Source organism: Anolis carolinensis, chromosome 2, assembly GCF_035594765.1.
Source record: "Anolis carolinensis isolate JA03-04 chromosome 2, rAnoCar3.1.pri, whole genome shotgun sequence".
Classification (NCBI taxonomy): domain Eukaryota; kingdom Metazoa; phylum Chordata; class Lepidosauria; order Squamata; family Dactyloidae; genus Anolis; species Anolis carolinensis.
In genome coordinates, this window is record NC_085842.1 from 182,547,760 (window position 1) to 182,562,537 (window position 14,778).

The 14,778-nt window shown below is 43.7% G+C and overlaps 1 protein-coding gene and 1 long non-coding RNA gene across 4 annotated transcripts in view; one reads left to right on the plus strand and one right to left on the minus strand.

Moving 5' to 3' along the window:
- bgn (biglycan) overlaps positions 1 to 14,778 on the plus strand; it is a 165,939-nt gene that overhangs the window by 118,376 nt on the left and 32,785 nt on the right. For both annotated transcript variants that reach the window (XM_062971252.1, XM_003216896.4), the window contains exons 2-3: positions 4,154 to 4,416; positions 11,170 to 11,282. In XM_062971252.1, the coding sequence (XP_062827322.1) occupies positions 4,170 to 4,416; positions 11,170 to 11,282 (360 nt within the window). In that variant the 5' untranslated portion in view covers positions 4,154 to 4,169. The remainder of the gene's footprint in view (positions 1 to 4,153; positions 4,417 to 11,169; positions 11,283 to 14,778) is intronic.
- The window catches only part of LOC103277754 (uncharacterized), a 94,308-nt gene that overhangs the window by 46,087 nt on the left and 33,443 nt on the right, over positions 1 to 14,778 (minus strand). The window lies entirely within an intron of this gene.

The window sequence follows — 14,778 nt, forward strand, 5'->3', positions numbered from 1 at the left end:
TTACTGGGAGGATACATCATGCTTCAGGAAATTTATATGTTCTTAAAGTCACCTGTTGAGTTATAGTGACCCCATCAATTTCAAAGTGTTTTGTAGGCAAGAAACACAAAGAGGAGGCTTGCCTTTGCTTTCCTCTGAATATACAGTAGTCTTTATATGTGTAAAAGTGCCTTGGAATCACCTATATCTATTTATTTATTTATTTACAGTATTTATATTCAGCCCTTCTCACCCCGAAGGGGACTCAGGGCGGATCACATTATGTACATATAGGGCAAACATTCAATGCCCATAAACACATCGAACTGAGACAGAGACAACAGACAGACAGACGCAGAGGCAATTTTAACCTTTTCCTGAGGGGATGTTCAATTCTGGCCACAGGGGGGAGCAGCTGCTTCATCATCCACTCTGATGGCACTTCCTCACTTCCTCATTCCAACGTTGTAAATTAGTTAAACTTGCCTCCCCACTTTTATAAGTGGTACCTTATTTCCTACTTGATAGATGCAACTATCTTTCGGGTTGCTAGGTCAGCAACGAGCAGGGGCTATATTTTATTTTTAATTGACGGGTGCTCACCCCGCCACGGGCTGGCCTCGAACTCATGAGCTCATGGTCAAAGTGATTTATTGCAGCAGCTGTTTACTAGCTTGCACCACAGCCCCCCCCCCATGAATTTCACCCCATGAATTTCATACGGTTTTCCTAGACAAGGAATACTCACAAGTGCTTTTGCCAGTCCCTCTGAAGTATAGCCTATACTGCCTGATCATCATTATTATCATCATCATTGGCGATCCCTCGTGTCTGAGTATGATTGCCTTCCGATTGTAGGGTCTTGTCGGTGGGTCTCTAGGTGACTGTAGAAACCTATTCTTGATTTGCATGTTCTTTTGCAGTGAGGACATCGGTTTCCAGATGAAAGGCGGTCTCAGTCAGGGTTTGCTTGACACGCCTTCCCCTTGACACATTTATCCCTTTCGCCATCCATTCCTGCCTCTTTGAATTCCACAGCACTGTTGATAACAGCTGACCTCCAGCTAGAACGCTCAAGGGCCAGGGCTTCCCAGTTCTCTGTGTCTATGCCCCTGCTGTCCCCCTGCTTAAGGACCTCCATATGATGAGGTCCTTAGAGATTCTTAAAGGTAAAGGTTTCCCCTGACGTTAAGTCCAGTCATGTCTGACTCTGGTGGTTGGTGCACATCTCCATTTCTAAGCCGAAGAGCCGCCATTGTCTGTAGACACCTCCAAGGTCATGTGGCTGTTACTTTCCCACCGGAGCGGTACCTATTGATCTACTCACATTGGCATGTTTTCGAACTGCTAGGTTGGCAGAAGTTGGAGCTAACAGTGGCTGCTCATGCCACTCCTGGGGCCTGGGACCTTTCAGTCCCCTGCTGTCCCCCTGCTTAAGGACCTCCATATGATGAGGTCCTTAGAGATTCTTAGAGCAAACATATTTACCAAATCTGCAAATAATCAAATCCACAAAAGGTAAATATGGCACTATGCTTCCTATGTTCAGTTTCTCTTTATCACTGGGCCTTACCTTTAGTACTCCCTGACCTGGCCTAGACCAGGGACCTCTCCATCCTTGGGGAAAAGGGGAAGAAAATCAGGATTTACTTGTATGTCTTTCTTTCTATGGGTGTGTACACATTTGTATAGTGTGCACCACTATACGCATACGTGTATGTCTGTGAAACCGCAGCACTTAAAAGCAATAGCACTGGCAAAATCTAACACATTAAACAAAGCATCACTTGCAACCCCAATAACCACCCAAGGGCTAGAACAACCTGCTATTAAGCACTTTAATTTTCACAAAGCAATGAACAAAACAATAATCCCACCACTGTAAGCTATTAATGCACGTAAATAAAAAAATTTTAAATTAAAAAAGCACTTTAGTTTTGAAAGCAGTCTTTCCAACATAGTTGTAGAAATCCCAAGATACAGCCATACTTGAGAAGATTGAATATTTTTGGATCTATAGGCTTGACACTTTGCCCCTTCCACACAGCTGAATATAATCCCATGTTTTCTGCTTTGAACTGGAATATATGGAAGTGTAGACTCAGATAACCCAGTTCAAGGCAGATATTGTAGGATTTTCTGCATTGATATTCTGGGTTATATGACTGTGTAGAAGGGCCCTCAGATGCCACGTGTCCTTAATTTAGAGCACAATGCCATTCTTGCCTTCAGCACCATCTATTGAATTCCTTTCTTAGACCCTGGGAATGTTATAAGTAGCACTGCATTCAGTTATTTCTCCCAATTCCAGTTATTTATGCTTTTATATTTTATTCAATTAGCTTCAGGGTGTTTTATTTTTAAGTACAGTTAGTTTTCTGTATACATGGATTCTACACTCATGTATTCTACTACCCACAACTTGGAAATCCTCCCAGTAGAAGTCCAAAAAGTGAACCTTGATTTTAACATTTTATATAAGGGATGCCATTTTACTATGCCACTGTATATAGTGGGGACATGAGCATCCACAAATTTTGGGTTCCATGGGGGCCCTAGAACCAAATCCTAGCAGATACCAAAGACCCATTGCATCTTCTGCAATCCATACTCTATTTGATAATGGTCCCTTTCTTGTTTTTTCAACATCTTGTCCCTTGCAGCTACTGTCAACTGTTTTCTTTTCAAAGCTGAACTCAGAAAACATTATTTGTTTGGATTACAACTCTCATGTGTTTTTAATAACAGGATTTACATAGGTGTTACCATCAGACCTCTCTGTGAATTTCTCTTCAATGCAGAGCTTGGAAAACAGAATTTCCAGCGAGAGAAATATTTTGTCATTTATGTCACACTAGTGTTTATTATTGGAATGGCATGCTGTGAGCAAGCGGGGTTGATGCTTAATGTGTTGTGCTTAACAACATGATCAGGCTCTACCTTCTGTAACATCAAGAGAAGATGGCCTTTGATCTCATCTCTGAAATCTCTGTTGCTGAAATGTTCTTTATTTGGCAACATTATTTATCAGGGACATTTTTACTTTTTCTTTTCTACCATTTCTCTCATCTGACTCCCGAGGTACATCTGTTCCTAAAATAATGAAGTAACGGAGATTACGAGCACATTCATATGTGGATGGGGAAATGATGTCATTTTTAAGATGACTGAAATTTACCTAGTGGGTGAGTGGCTGGGCATTAGCTTTATACAGTAACTACAGAATCCATATCTGCAGTTTCACTTACCTATGCTGGTGAGGCAGGGGAAGGATTTTTTTTTCCATGTCAGGAGCAACCGGAGTTGCTTCTGGAGTGAGAGAATTGGCTGTCTGCAAGGACGTTGCTCAGGGGACGCCCAGATGTTTTTATGTTTTACCATCCTTGCGGGAGGCTTCTCTCATCTCCCCGCATGGAGCTGGAGCTGATAGAGGGAGCTCATCCGCACTCTCCCCGGGTGGGATTTGAACCTGGCAGCCTTCAGGTCAGCAACCCAACCTTCCAGTCACAAGGCTTTTATCCCCTAGGCCACCGGAGGCTCCGGGGAATGATGATCTTCCTAGGAATTCCCTAGGCTCTTCAAGTGATTCTAAGGACCCTTCCACATGGCCCTATATCCCAGAATATCAAGGTAGAAAATCCCACATTATCTGAGTGTGGACTCAGATAATTGCCTTGATATTCTGGGATATAAGGCTATGTGGAAGGGCCTTATGATATGATTCTTTTGGTAGTTACCATAGAATTGCCCTGGAGGACACTGCAAATTTCTAGAGAGGATAGCTCTCTTGGAATCTCTAGGTTCTCCAGTGCAACTCTATAGTATGCTGGAACCAGAAGTCGGGTAATTTAACAGCATTCGATCTTGTCTGCGATTTCACGTAATTGCAGCTCAGCAAGAATGTATCCCCCACAAATACTGGGAGTTTTCTGAATATTACAGAATGTTTCTTTCTGAAATATTGTTTTTGTTTTGTTTTTTTAGTTTACAGCAGCCAGAATTCTCTAGCCAGCAACTCCAGGATTCTGGAAGTAGCAGTCTAAAGATACAACACTTCTAAGTTTTGTTGATTAGGATGGCCATGTGTTGCTTCACAGCAGAACCTAACTCTTTTTCTCTCTTCCTCCCCTAATCTCCTTCCCTGTTCTTCCCCTCTCCATCTGTCAAATTGCAGCCTGGCAACCCTCACTATGGAGCACCTCCTCCTCCTCCTCCTGGTGCCTCTTCTGGGACTGGTGAACTGTGACCGGCCATTTGTGCAGAGAGGCTTCTGGGACTTCTCCATGGATGATCCTAACGTCCAAGAAGAGGAAGAGGCTTCGGGGATCTTCCCAACTTCAGGAGCAGCCGAAAGCGAGGAAACCTTCCCCTTCTACCCGGGACTCTGTCCATTTGGCTGCCATTGCCACCTAAGGGTGGTGCAGTGTTCTGACTTGGGTAAGTCTTTGTGTGGATGAAATGGAGAAGGAGGGAAGTGGTTGAACAGCAGAGCCCAAGTGCTCCTCAGGTTATCAGATGTGGAGCACTGGTAACCTTTCGCTGCGTTGTTCCAGGGATCAGTGCCATATGTATCCCCCTTCACTACAGCTTGTCCTCCCTCTCTTGGAAATTTGCTAGGTACTGGCAGCCAATAGCTTAGAGACCATCCATGCTCCAGGGACCACTATTTTGAGTAGTGCTGATCTAAAAGTTGTTCTCTTCATTGTCAGTAATCCAATATCACTATCCTTTCACTATTGTGAGGACAGAAATTAGATCTTGGGACAAGATCAGGAACTCTGAAGCTTAACCAATGGGGATAAAGTATCTGTTCTTCCAAACCTGGACTTTCAGCTGCAGCCATCCCAATCAACAGAGCTCTTGTTTCCCTTGTAGTAGGATTCTGGGCAGCAGTGAGGAAGTCTTTTCAAGAACATGAGCAGAACTGACTGTTCTTCCATCTATACCTCTTTCCATCTGGGAAGCAATTATTATGCTGGGAGGGGATGACTGGAAGCTGGGTGTCAGAGACAGAACGCCAGTGAGTAAAGCAAAACTCAGTTTATTGAGATTACAAAACTAAAAATGCCCGTAGGAGACAAAAAACAGGGCAAACACTTGACTTCAGTGTGATAGGTAACAAAAAACAACTCAGATTGAGCTTAAACAACTCAAAGGGAAAAAACCGGGTTAAACAGAAGTATAATCCGGATTAAATCAAAAGTGCTTACTTCAGCCTGGCAAACAATGCAAACAAAGGAGGATCAACAGGAGTCAGAATGTAAACAACAGACTGGTAGCAGATTCCTCTCTGCTACTCAGAAACAGCAGGAGACTAAACCAGGCTTGTTTATTCCTCCCTGCAGCGGAGGAAAACGTGGTCGTAGTCAGGATTCAATTTAAGGTTCAACAGCCAACGATATCCAGGTCCAGGCTCAGCAGTCAGGGAAACGGCAGTCAGCAGGGTCCCAATCCGGTCCAGAGGTCAATAGCCAAACGTAGCCATCTAGGAATCCAAAGGTCTCACCGATAAGCAGCAGAAGGGATAATCCAGAATCGAAGTCAGTCAGTCCAGCGTCAATCCAGTGTGAGTAGGTATTGCCCGTCAAAAAGACGACGGAGGTCCAAGTTATTGAGATTAAACACAAGTTGCACAGAGAAAAACCCCGCACAGTTCCTCCCGCCGTCGATGCCCAGTGTCCTTGGTAAACTTACGTATCCAGCAACGAATCACACCCGTCTTCAGGAAGTTCCCCAACAAAAGCCCAACGTCCGTCCAGATTACCTTGCCCAACGCAATTAGACATTGATCCCAAACCCCAATTTATCCCAGTTCAAGCTCATCATCGCTGTCAGCTGCCATCCCAATTCCAGGCGCCCCAAACTCATCATCCTCATCAGAGCTAAAGCACCTTTGACTACGCCCCACAGCATCCCCAGCTGTGGATCCCGCTCCATCCCTCCAGCCAGTCCATGGGTCTGATCCTGCAACCCGCCACTCACCTCCCATGCTTTCATTGCCTGTTTCCCCAACACCCAAATCCTCCCTCACACGAGTCCATTCCATGTCATCCTCCTCCGAGCTGGCCATCTCTTCCTCCAAACCCTCAGAAAAACCCTCAAATGAGTCCTCATCTGTCGGGTCTGTAAACAAATCCCGGAGCCGTTTTCGTTCACGCTCCTCGAAAGAGTCTGACTCTCGAGGAGTCTTATGCCCCCTTCTATTATCGGAGCCCGAAGGCTCAACCATAACACTGGGGTTTCAAAGATTGGGGAGCATGGGTACATTTATCCCGCTTAACTGAGCTTTATGATAATATGCTCCAAGATATATTAAGGATTAAAGTTACAGGAGCCCTTCTGCGGACCCAGTATGGCAATCCTACATGATACCAGTGTCACCAAAGAAACACAAGACTTAGTGTGGCAATAGGATGTCTAGGCAGAATCCTTTTGAAAACTCTGTGCCAGTGTAATTACATTAGTCTAGGTCAATGATGGGCAACCTTTTGCGCTTGGTGTGTCAAAATTCACCAAAAAACCTAGCATGACTTGGGTGGTGTGTCACTTCAAGAAAAAAACCCCATAATTTTGCAATATGTATAGTTTAAATAACAAAAATGTATAATTGTAATATATAACTTTATTTAATAAATCAAAAACTATTTGCTACCATTATTTCCATGTACAAAAATCTATGGTACCTCTTGCAGTTTCCACACTGATTTCTCTCTATTGTAGTTTCAATGTAGTCATGAATAATGAATAATATAATAATACTGTAATATAATAGTAATAATATGATAATATACTACAGTAATATGTATGTATGTAATGTGCATAATTCCCATGGAGTAAACAACAAAACCACTGTACCAAATCACACCACATTTGGCCACAAAAGACATAGTCATCCAATCAAACTGCATGCGGCAGCGTGTCAGCAAAAATGGCTAGGCGTGTCAATGCTGACATGCGTGTCATAGGTTGGCCATCACTGGTCTAGGTGTTGGTAAAGGAGAAAAAAGGTCCTGGGTGCAGCAGACATAAAAGAAGCTGATTGTTCAGAGTAAACAGGTTTTGTCTGCCTTCCTTTCCCACTTCTGTGCATCCTTATGGAACTATTTATGGAATATATATATATATTCCATATATATATATATATATATATATAAATCATATATATATATATATATATATATATATATATATATATATATATATTAAAAAAATCTTACATTTCATGTTGTGAGTATATTGTACATTTAATACAAACATACATACCTACACGTCATGTCATAGACAGAACGCCACCAAATAGAGTACAACACAGTTTATTGAAGTTACAGAACTAAAAAATGCCCGTAGAAAACAAAGGACTAGGCAAACACTTGTCTTCAGTGTGAAAAGTAACAGAAACAGCTCCGTTTGAATTAAAACGGTTCAAAGGAATAAACCGGATTAAACAGGAGTTTAATCCGGACTAACTCAAAAGTGCTTACTTCAGCCTGGCAATTTAAACAAACAAAAGTTGGTAAACAAAGGTCAAAATGAACACCAAAAGCTGGCAGCAGATTCCTCTCTGCTACCCAAAGGCTACAGGTGAGTAACTCAGGCTGTTACTCCTCCGTGCAACGAGCGAAATCCGGGTCCAGGCACATCAATCAGGATCACGGCGGTCAGCGGGGTCCCAGTCCGGTCCGAGGTCGAAAGCCAAGTGCGGGCGTCTAGAGTTCCACGAGTTCCACCGATAGCCACAGAAGGGATAGTCCAAGGTCGTAGTCAGTCAGTCAGTCCAGCGTCAATCCAGAGTAGGTAATTAATGTCCGTCAAAAAGACGACGGAGGTCCAAGCTATCAAGATTAAACACAAGTTGCACAGAAAAACCCCACACAGTTCCTCCCGCCGTCTATGCCCAGTGTCCTTGGTAACTTACGTATCCAGCAACGAATCACACCCGTCTTCAGGAAGTTCCCCAACAAGAGCCCAAGCGTTTGTCCAGATTACCTTGCCCAACGCAATTAGCCATTGATCCTAAACCCCATTTTATCCCAGTTCATAACTCCTCATCGCTGTCAGCTGCTATCCTAATTCCAGGTGCCTCATCATCATCATCCTCATCAGAGCTAAAACACCTTTGACTACGCCCCACAGCATCCCCAGCTGTGAATCCCGCTCCATCCCTCCAGCCCGTCCATGGGTCTGATCCTGCAACCCGACAATCGCCTCCCATGCTAACATTGCCGGTGACACCCAAATCCTCCCTCACACGAGTCCACTCCATGTCATCTTCCTCTGAGCTAACCATCTCTTCCTCCATTCCCTCGGTAAAACCCTCAAATGAGTCTTCATCTGTTGGTTCTGCAAATAAGTCCCGGAGCCGTTTCCTTTCACGCTCCTCAAAAGAGTCTGACTCTTGAGGAGTCTTACGACCCCATCTCCCAGTACCGGAGCCAGAAGGCTCAACCATAACACGTCATTTATCTATTATCACATTTCTCCATCCTCTTCCCTTCTATATTGTCTACTCACATATCTAATATATCATCATTCTATTCATTGTGGTATGGGGGAGGGGAGGGGAGGGGAAGGGGAAAAAAAGAACTACTTATGGAGTTCATCAATAATATTCTGTCCTTTAAAATCATGAAGACTGTAGTACAATTGGCTCACTACATTTATAGATTTAAGTTTTGCAGATTGGATTATTAATGTTTTTATTAAAATGTTCACTTTAGTGATCTCTAGGTCCTCTGGTAATATTCTATGGTCAACTTTTAGTAGAATGCAGAGTTGAATTAGAGCAGTGGTTCTCAACCTGGGGTCCCCAGATGTTTTTGGCCTTCAACTCCCAGAAATCATAACAACTGGTAGATTGGCTGGGATTTCTGGGAGTTGTAGGCTAAAAACATCTGGGGACCCCAGGCTGAGAATCACTGTATTAGAGGAACCTGGGAACTGCTCTTGCACTGTTAATGGTTGTGTAAAAGAGCGAGTTTCAGCAGATTTTACTTGTCAAGCAAATTACAAGCAGCCTCTGCTGAAATGTCCTCCTCCACATCATTATTAAAGATACACTCTTCAGTTTTCAATCTGGCAAACCTAGCAAGATCACACTTGAGACAATAGAATGTCTCCATAATCACAGAACAATTATATCATGTACTTCATTTGAAATGGAACCCTCAGTGGCGTAGTGGATTAAATCGCTGAGCTGCTGAACTTGCTGACCGAAAGGTTGGTGGTTTGAATACGGGGAGCAGGGTGAGCTCCCACTGTTAGCCCGGCTTCTGCCAAACTAGCAGTTCGAAAACATGCAAGTGTGAGTAGTTCAATAGGTACTGCTCTGGTGGGAAGGTAATGGCACTCCATGCAGTAGTGCGGGCCACATGAACTTGGAGCTATGGACAATGCCTGCTTTTTGGCTTAGAAATGGAGATGAGTACCACTCCCAGAGCCAGACACGATGAGACTTAATGTCAATGGGAAACCTTTACCTTTACACTATTTAATTTGAATGAGGGTTCAGCCCAGAATATGACTTCACTGTATGGATTCAGACTTGAGAATAACAGTTATTCTGAGTATATACAGGGTATAATTCTTTCACCACAGAGTAGCCTTCTTCCACCATATATCTGGGATTATTTGGCTGAATTGAGCCTCTGATGGCCTAGGGGATAAAAGCCTCATGACTTGAAGGTTGGGTTGCTGACCTGAAGGCTGCCAGGTTCTAATCCCACCCGGGGAGAGCGCGGATGAGCTCCCTCTATCAGCTCCAGCTCCATGCGGGGACATGAGAGAAGGATGGTAAAACATCAAAACACCCAAGCGTCCCCTGGGCAACGTCCTTGCAGACGGCCAATTCTCTCACTCCAGAAGCAACTCCGGTTGCTCCTGACACACAGACCAAAAAAAAAAAAAATTGGCTGAGAGACTGTACATTCTAGGCAGTGGAGTTCTGATGTCATTCTGTTAGAAAAATTAGTTTTGGGCTCGCCTTGTAATCTCAGGTGCAGCAGGGAAGGGCAGAGGGAGATCTAGATGGGCCTTTATACAGTAGAGGTATTCACCAAGTATAAGATTCATTTTCAGACCCCCAGTTTGCCAATTTGGAAAACAACCCAATTCATCTCAGGCGGAGGTGCCTCTGAGAGAGACGAGTTATATTTGGCAGATCACTATAAAGGTTATTGACACATCAACCCTCTATTAAGGCAGGACTACATAAGATATACCGTAAACATGTACCTGTGAATATTTGGCCTCTCTTCCATGACATTGTCTGCAGCACAGCAGAACCCCTAACTTTACATCATAGCACAAAAGGAGCATGGAAAACCATGTTGTGATGGCATCAGACCACCCACTGTGTTGTTGTACAAATGCCAAGCAAGAGGGTGCAGTGAAAGAGTGGTAGCAGCTGATTCTGCTGTTTGCTATCCCACATTTTGCATTTCTGTTGCAGGCATGGGCGGCCTCAGTGCATTGGCAGAGCTCTATTCCCCTCTATTGACAGTGGTGCTAAATAGCAGTCAGAAGGCTACTCAGAAAGTAAAATACTAGTCCTTGTTTTAAATCTTCCTATTACTAAATCTGCTGCTAAATTTCAGTGAAAAGTAACTGGGAAAATAAATAAACCTAGCAAATTGCTCTTTTAAAGTGTTGTCTATTGTTTGTTGTTGTTTGGAGGCTATTGGTTGATTATGCTGTCACATAGCTAGATACAGTCAGTCATGGTTGTGGTTTTCTACTGTCCAAAAAAAAAGGGGGGGGGGGAGGATTTCAGTGCCTGTGCTTTGTTAGTAAACAAGTACAACTAATAATAAGTATACATGTGCTGAGATTTCCTCTTCTCTGGACCAATTCACACTTCATAGTTACAGCACTATGATGGCACTTCTACTGCCATAACTCCATCATGTTGAATTCTGGGAGTTGTAGATTGGTCTGAGACACAGCCGGAGGAATTTAAAGGCCCCAACCAACCCTGGAAAATGCAGGATTCCTAAGAATGCAGCCATTGCATTCAAAGTGGAGCAATACTACTATAATTCCATAGTATGAATAGTAAATGTCATACCTACCAGTCTTGTCAGCCTTGGCTGAACTTTGCCCATAGCTTGGCACCCAGCTGTCATGATTTCAGGTAACTCATATAACCAGCCCTACACTTTCTCATTCTCCTTTCCCTCTGCCTGTTCTACCCAGGTCTCAAGGAAGTGCCAAAGGAGATCTCACGAGACACCAAACTGTTGGATCTGCAGAACAACCAGATTACTGAGCTGCGTAAAGATGATTTTCAGGGGCTCCACCACCTGTATGTAGGTATCAGAATAGCCTTTTCCCACTTTCCTCCCTAATTCCTTCTTATGTGAAGGGACAGCATGGGCTTCAGTGAGAGTTTTGACCTTAAGGTCAGCCCGAATGTATTTGTTGTGCCAGGGCTGAACCCTAAAACAGGCTGGATCTACACAACCCTGTATTCCAAGATCTGATCCCAGTTTATGTGATTTGAACTGGATTATAGGAGTCTGCACTGCCAGATAATCTGGGATAAACAGATAATCTGGGATCAGATCCTGAGATATAGGGCAGTGAAGATGCAGCCTCACACTACATATTTAAGGTGCGGTGATTCCACTTTGACAACCATTGCTGCACCCTATGAAAGCCTGAGATATGTATCGACTTCCTTGCATTTACTGAATTCCACTGAGTGCTACACTTAAAATCCAGGAAGCCACTGTTCTCATCAAATTAGTTTTGTTTCAAGTGTAGGATAGAGCATTCTTTGCGTATTTTAAGCGTGCAGGCCAGCATTCTTTTCAAACGTTTCAGGAGGTGGCTGGGAAGTGGATTTTTTGAAATCTTCCAGATGATTGGCCATTTCTGTAATGTGATGGCATTTGTTGTTCCCAGGTTTAACATTAAACGTTTCCCCAATTTGTGGAAGGGGAAATTTTGGGAGGAGCCAAAAATACCCTTGTTAGGGAAACCATTATCTTTGCTCACCCAGTTTTTACTTTGCTATAACATTTTTTTTTAAAGAATAGCCTTTCCGGGTCCTTTCCTTTCTTTTCCTTCCCTTTCTTCCATGACATGTATGTGCCTTGTGTTGCATGGGAAAGCCAGGAGAGAAGGATGATGATGATGATGATGACTATGATTATTGTGCCATGTTTCCATTATGTGCAGTCCTGGGAGTTATAGTTTCTCAAGGTCCATACCCTTCTCTTAGTGCATTTACACTATGGAATGAATGCTCTTGGACCCCACTTTAAACATTATCGCTCCATAATATGTGGTCCTAGGAGTTATAGTTTCCCAAAGTCCATACCCTTCTCTGGATGTATCTGCGCTGGAGAACACATGCAGCCGGGACGCATTTTAAATGTTGTTGTTGTTGTTGTTGTTGTTGTTGTTGTTATTATTATTATTATTATTATTATTATTATTATTATTATTATTATGCCATGTCTCCATGCTGTGCAATGCTGGGAGTCATAGTTTTCGAAGTTCCATTCTCTTCTCTTGGTGCATTTACAATATGGAATGAATGCTCTTGCACCTACTTTAAATGCCATGGGTCCATGCGATTGAGTCCTCCTGGAAATCATAGTTTCCCAAAGTCCATACCCTTCTCTTGGTGCATTTACACTATGGAATGAATGCAGCTGGACCTTACTTTAAATACCATAGCTCCATACTATGTGGTCCTGGGAGTTATAGTTTTCCAAGGCTCACACCCTTCTCTGTGGGGCAGGAAAGAAGGAAAGAGAAAAAACATTGCTGCTTTCTGTCCCTCCCTCCTTGCTTTCTTCCTTCCAGAATTGAAGGTAACAGCTGACATTTCAAAGAGAGGAGGTTTTTTCCCCACAAAGAAGGGGTGGGCAGTGATTAAAGTGTGATGGAAAATGTACTGAAAGAATGCTGAGTACCACTGATACATTTAATAGTGTGATGAAGGTAGGGAAATTATCTGTTTCATTCCAACACTGAGTCAGACCGAGCTCTACACTTCCCAGCTTCAATGTGATGAAGTGGGTAGTTTGGTGAGGCAGAAGAAGCAAGCGCTCCTTGTATGTATATTCTAAATAACCCTATCCAAACTGCAAATACCAGGATTATATAGGATGGAATCATGGCATTCGAAATGGAGTTGTCACATCCTAATTTTGCAGTATGAAAAAACCTAATCCTAGCTGAAGAATTTCTGGTCTCCAAATGTTGCTGGACTCCAGTTCCATTCGTTTTCCAAAACCCGTAGTCCATTATTCAAGCTATTGATGTTATGATTGAGCCTCATGGCTCTGTTACTGACAGACGTGGGCGTAAGACTCCTCGAGAGTCAGATACTCTCGAGGAGCGAGAGAGAAAAAGACTGCGAGACATATTTGCAGCACCATCTGACGAAGAATCTTTCGAAGGGTTTACGGAGAGAATGGAGGAGGGGCTGGTTAGCTCAGAGGAGGATGAGATGGATTGGACTCGGGTAAGGGAGGAATTGGGTGCCACTGGCCATGATGGGACAGAAGATGAATGGGGACCTTCAGGATTAGACCCATGGCTTAGCTGGAGGGATGGGACGGGATCCACAGCTGGAGATGCTGTTGGGCGTAGTCAGAGGTGTTCCAGCTCTGACGAGGAAAGTGATGAGGAAACGCCCGGGTTAAGGAGGACAGCTGACAGTGATGAAGATTTGTAACTGGCATAAAATGGGGCTTGGGAGCAATTGCAAATTGCGTCGGGCAAGGTAATCTGGGCAAACGCTTGAGATCCGTGTGTGTGTGGGACGCTTCCCTGAAGACTTGTGTGCTTTCCTGTGCTGTGACGTAAGTTGATTGAAATCCAGGGTCAGACGGCGGGAGGGATTGTGTGGGCATTTGTTTGTGCAAACCTGTGCTTACTCTTATTAGCTTGACCTTCCGTCGTCTTTCTGACGGACGCCATCTCCTGCTTTGAGAACCCGGACTGAACTGACCACGGCTTGTCTTCCCCCCTTCTTGGACTTGGAAAAACTACAAACGTCTGCTTCTGGCTTTGATTTACGGAACGGAACTGGTCTACTCTACTTCTACAATCCTTGGCTGAATTGCTCGTGTTGGAGATCCTGTCTACTGTGTGTGTGTGGGAGCGACGCAAGTTACTCTAAGCACAGTGCTGGCAGCAGAGAGGAATCTGCTGCCAATTAGTTGCATTCTTTGTATCTTTTGTTCCTTGGCTTTCGTTCTGTTAATACCTAGGCTGAAGCAAGCAGTTTGCTTTTACCCGGATTAAACTCCGGTTTAATCCGGTTTATCTTTTGAACATTTACTTTTGTCCCTTTTTGCTCCTAAAGGCAAAAACTGCCTGGCCCTTGTGTTTTTACGGGCATTTTTGAGTTCTGTAATCTAATAAACTCTGTTACTTTGAATCTTGTGGCGTTCTGTCCTTGACAGATTGCCCGACGCCCATAAAAAGTTTATTGCAGCAATAAACCCGTCAGGAAGACGATGGATGAGTTAAGAGCCAAAGTAGACCAATTGCAAACGGCCTTAAGCCAAACAGCTTTTGCTGTGAAAGGACATGTTTTGACTCCTGAACGCTTTGACGGAACCAGGTGCAAGTTGCCAACCTTTTTGGCACAAGTGGAGCTTTATTTTTCTCAGCTCAGTGCTCATGCTTTTCCTACTGACACTAGCAAGGTGGCTTTTATTTTGAGTTTGTTGACCGGTCCCGCAGGACAATGGGCCACTAATTTAATTTTGGGAAATGACCCAGTCAAGGACAATTTGAATAATTTCAAAAGGTTGTTAACTGATACTTTTGGGGATCCTC